At 40.5% G+C, this 4940-nt stretch overlaps 1 protein-coding gene and 1 non-coding gene across 6 annotated transcripts in view; both read right to left on the bottom strand.

The window, feature by feature from the left end:
- ccdc134 (coiled-coil domain containing 134) overlaps positions 1-4940 on the bottom strand; it is a 51314-nt gene that overhangs the window by 11220 nt on the left and 35154 nt on the right. For all 5 annotated transcript variants that reach the window (XM_017040285.2, XM_017040284.2, XM_025064293.1 and 2 more), the window contains one exon: positions 2514-2641. In XM_017040285.2, the coding sequence (XP_016895774.1) occupies positions 2514-2641 (128 nt within the window). The remainder of the gene's footprint in view (positions 1-2513; positions 2642-4940) is intronic.
- Positions 770-842, bottom strand: trnar-ccu (transfer RNA arginine (anticodon CCU)). Its single transcript has one exon. It is a non-coding gene; the product is annotated as a tRNA-Arg (tRNA).

The following is a 4940-nucleotide window of genomic DNA, read 5'->3' as shown; positions in this document are numbered from 1 at the left end:
TGTGAGTGTCTGTGAAAGGAAGTGAGAGTCCATCAGTGTGACAAACACGGAGAGCCTGGAAGTACTGACTCTGGGTGAAATACGGTTAATGACTGTGTTGTACAACAGAGACTAAGTGAAAGACACAACACAGGCATTCAGTGTGCTGCCACAGAAAATCAATGAAGATGCTGCACTGACGCTTAAAGGTACTATGACTGTGTTCTATCATTATTAACCCTCTTCCCTCTTACTGTATGTGTGTGTGTGCGATAAACTACGATGTTTTGTTCACCTACAACAATTCATCACGTTCTCAGAGAACTGTGGACCCAGTAGTCTGGTACCGGGGACCAAAACCCTCATTTGTTGGGTCGTTTCTTTTTAAAATAAACCTCAGGGTGAAGTTAGAGTTAGAGGTTTGGTCAGATTTCAGGTGCATGTCAGAACCTGGCAAAGCTAAGGTCACGTGATTGATAACTATGGAAACAACGTCTCTCAGGGTTTTTGTCTCTATACATAACTCTAGTACATCCTGTACTGCTGCTACAGTAAATGTTCTCACCAGCTCTGACCCTGAAACAACCTCACTGCATGTGAGTAGTTACTGTATGTTTGAAGCACTTAACAGAAATGCATTAGTTTTGACACAGAACACATGTCGGGAAGTTTGAGGTGAAATGACGAGGCTTACAGGTCGAGAGGGTGAAGGAAAGTGAACCGTTTGTCAAATTCACTTGGCAGCTGGCGGACTCAACCCTGCACCTAATGCCCCCCCAAAAAAATACCCCACCCCAGATGGGACTTGAACCCACAATCCCTGGCTTAGGAGGCCAGTGCCTTATCCATTAGGCCACTGGGGCTTGGCTTGAAAGCACTTCCAAATTTGCTCAAAGTCAAAGTCAATGCCATGGCAGGAAAAGATTTCATCAATACTGGAAGTGATCGACGACTTAGCCGAAAGGCAGAGAAGCTCAAGGTCAGGGTGGGGATTTGGGGAGTGGGAGTAAAGGGTAAGGTAAGGTTGAGATGGTTTACACGTGTGCTGAAGAGACAGGGGATCTACTACATGTACCAGAGGGATAAAGGATGTTGGGGACGGAGCTGTCAGACACAGAGAAGGGGAGTGAGACCCCAGAGTAGATTTACAGCTGCTGTGATGGAGGACATGAGGATGGCAGGTCTAACAGGAGAGGAGGCAAAATTCAGCACCAAACCCTGAAGAGCGACGCCGAGAGAAGAGGAAGGAAGGACAAAGCTAATTAATGGAACTCTTTTTTTTTGTCCCCAGCGTAAATACCATTCTAAAACTGCCACATTATAACTCATTTGTCATGTGCGAGAATACGAGAGATGCATTTAGGGGAAAAAATGAGACTCTGCTGAAGAGCTGCACAGTATAACAGAAGCTCAGTGAGACTTAAAGATTAAACTGCTGAAGCTGCAGCGTCCTGCTGCCTCCACATATAACTTCATTTTATTACCCTCCCGTTTTTATGGTTGCTCTTCTTTTATTTTCATTTTTTTTCCTTCCAGTCTAGGGCTTTGTAACTTTGTGAAGGAGAGTGCTATTCAATAAAGCAGTGGCAGCGGTGGATGTTGATGCAGTGTTAAATGAGTAACACACTACTTTGCACACTTATTAACACTTCATTTTTCACGGTGTTAAGTAGCGTTATTGTTTTGCGACTGTCGTCGTCGTCGTTCAACATTCCAGTCTTCTCGGCACAGAGTACAGACTGCAGGACTGCTCGTGCTCTCTCTTCTCAGAGCTCCACATGAATATTCAATCACACACAACTAAAAAAAAAAAACACTGTAGGGCAGTGGCTGCCAAACTGTTTCTGCTGCACTCCCCGCCCTCCTTTTGAAGACAACTAAACTTAAATTAAAAAAAGCAAAAAAATAAAATAAAATAAATAATTCCTACAAAATTGCTATTCTAATAAAACAAACAAAATAAAATTAGAAAAACTACAGTGTACAGTGTAGCGGTTATCACGCCTGCCTTAAGAGTAAAGGGTCCTGGGTTCGATTCCCAGAGAAACCACATGCTTGATAATGTTAATCCTCCTCTGTAAGTGGCTCTGGATAAAGGTATCTGCTAAATGTATATATTGAAATAAAATATCAACATTGGCCCTGTCCCACAATAGCTTTGTACCCCAAAGGGGGCTCGCCCCTCACTTTTGGAGGCACTGCTGCATTGATTATTCTTCTATTTATTTTTCTTAGTCTGCGTGTCATCATGTCGTGTCGAGTGCGTGAACATCGCTTTGCTTTTTGATCGATAAAAGGAACCGCGCTCCTAAAAAAGTTCATTTGTTGCGTAGACAGCAACATCGCCACCAGGCTGCTGAGGGATGCAGTTAATCACTGCACGCTCATTTCGTATAACTATAATTCTGACTCGCACTAGTCGTGAGTGTAGATCACGAATAGTGGTGTCAGCATTTCTGTGTTTTGAATGGTTCAGCGGTGTGTGTGAGTGTGTAGGTGTGTGTAGGTGTGTTTTAGGTGCAGGTGAAGGATACAGGACAGTGGAGGTGGAGGTGGAGGTGGAGCTCTGGGCCGGTGTCTGCAGACTGAGCTCCTCCAACATCTTCCTCAGCCTCAGCTTGTGCTCCTCTGTCAGTGGAGGCTGCAGGACGCTGCTCTGAACCTGGATGAACAAAAGAGAGAGAGAAAAGATGAAGAATAATGGTAGATTCAGTGGAGGCTGCAGGACGCTGCTCTGGACCTGGATGAACAAAAGAGAATAATGGTAAACGGTAAATGGTTTATGGAACTTTTTGGTCTCAGTTTCCATTGAGTTCCATTCACATCCATCCAACCATCAATTAACCAATCCTCTGATTCCCATTCACACACACAGCCTGGGCTTCGATGCCTCAACAAAGGACAGATAAACAACGCCCCAGCAGGTGAAACCCACAGGGACCGTGATCTGAAGCCTGACCTTCTGGTTGAAGGACAACCTGTTCTACTTGCTACGTTTAAGAATAGAAGAACACACAAAAGGACAGGAGGCAGAATGAACAGAGAGATGAGAAGTCATTGAAACACTCAGACTGCTCTGAGTGTTTCAATGACTTCTCATCTCGAGGCAGAAAGAAAAACACGTCTTGAATCTCTTAGTTACTGATGAGCGCCACGAACATAAAGCTGTTATTATTTGATTTACTGACTTTTATGTGCGACTGACTTTCTTTTAACCACTAAAGTATAATTTAATGATTTTTTTAAAGTAACCTCTTCTCTTTTCTCCACAGATTAAAGTTGTTAATATTTTCCAACGACTCTAAGGTCAGAGATTTCCTACAGACACTGCACAGCTTTTTTCAGTTGACCGCAGGGCAGCAAACAAAAATGTGAATCCACGAGTCTATGACTTTTTATATTTAGAAAGATGAGGTCACATTTCAGCCCAAATACAAGCACAAGGTTGTTGTTTTTTATTGTTATTTCTTCGGTGTTCAGCAGTGAATGTTTGTGAGTGGCTTTATCTTTTTTTTAATGTGTTTAACTGAGACTTGACATATAAATTGCTGCATTTAAAATCACAAAAAGTGTTAGCCGTATATATCAAGATCCAACTCTGGAAATAGCTGTGTTTACATTGAAGTAATACAGTGTATACACATATAGAACTTAGCTACGTTTTTTCCTATAGAGACTACATTTTTTTAATATTCATAAAAAAACATTATATACAGTACCTGCAGAATTGAGTAATACAGTGTATACACATATAGAACCTAGCTACGTTTTTGCTATAGAGACTTGATTTTTTATATGCATAAAGATTTATGCAACATTCAGGCATTCAACACACACACAACTGCACACTTGTAATTTACAGAAAACCAAACAAAAAGCAAAAAAAAAAAAAAAACAACCAAAAAACCCAGTTTGTTTTAAATGTCAAAAAGACGGAAAAAAAGACTAATGTGCCTGAAAGAGGAAAGGCAGTAAATTAAGCTGTACTGAAGACACTTAAGGTTATAGAGAACCACGGACAGTTAAAAAGCAGCAATAACAAAACTTTAATCTCTTGTGGAAAAAAATGGCTTTAAAAAAAAATATTACAAAAGGTCACAGAACAACGGCTGCAGAGACTGCGGTTATTTTTCGCAACCTGTTTATGACCAACAAACAAAAAAAATAAAAACTCAGATTTTAAATGCAATGTAAGCAGAAAATGACTGGAGTTTTTGTTAATGGTAAATACTTGCAACTCCTGCGTTGCTGTATTATATACTGTATATAGTTTGTTGCTACATGGCTGCAGCTCGTCGCCCAGGTTTGCCATCACTCTCTGGTGAACCGTATCATGGAGAAACTTTCGATCCAGATAGTGAATTTCATCGGTCAGGCTTTTGGGCTGTTTACCTTCTTTTATTACAGCTAAGTACCTATTAAAACACCACCCATCTGTCTGATGGTTAATACAGAGACACAGCTATTAAAAAAAATCCTCCTCCTTTATTTTAATGCTTTAATTCATGCACGTGTCTTTTCATTTATTATTTTGCTTATTATTCTGCCAATTTCTCAATTGTTCTTTTCCTCTCGTCCTCACATTCATCAAGTCTGACAGTTCAGCTGAACTGAGCCATCTTCATAAAGAACTGCACAGGTTTAAGAGAGAAAATGCAGAGATGGAAATCATGGTAACACTGTGGAAGTAAACTCCATGGACTGCTCTGGATTTAAACTCTTGGACAGATGCCACGGTATAATTTGAATCGGGTTTTAACATCATTTCTGACAGATTAAATCTGAAGTTTTCATTTTTTTTAACACCTTCACAGAAGACGAGTGCCGCTCTTGAAAATTAAAGAGTGTTCCGACACATTTCACGTTCGCTCACTTGAAAGTAAAGTAGCAGGTAAATGAATTCATGTTTTGGATTAATGTTGTTCTTATTTTAAGAATGCAAATGTAAGATTGAAGACAAA

The sequence above is a fragment of the Cynoglossus semilaevis genome, chromosome 17 (genome assembly GCF_000523025.1).
Source record: "Cynoglossus semilaevis isolate Cse_v1.0 chromosome 17, Cse_v1.0, whole genome shotgun sequence".
Classification (NCBI taxonomy): domain Eukaryota; kingdom Metazoa; phylum Chordata; class Actinopteri; order Pleuronectiformes; family Cynoglossidae; genus Cynoglossus; species Cynoglossus semilaevis.
This window is presented reverse-complemented; position numbering and strand designations above follow the sequence as displayed.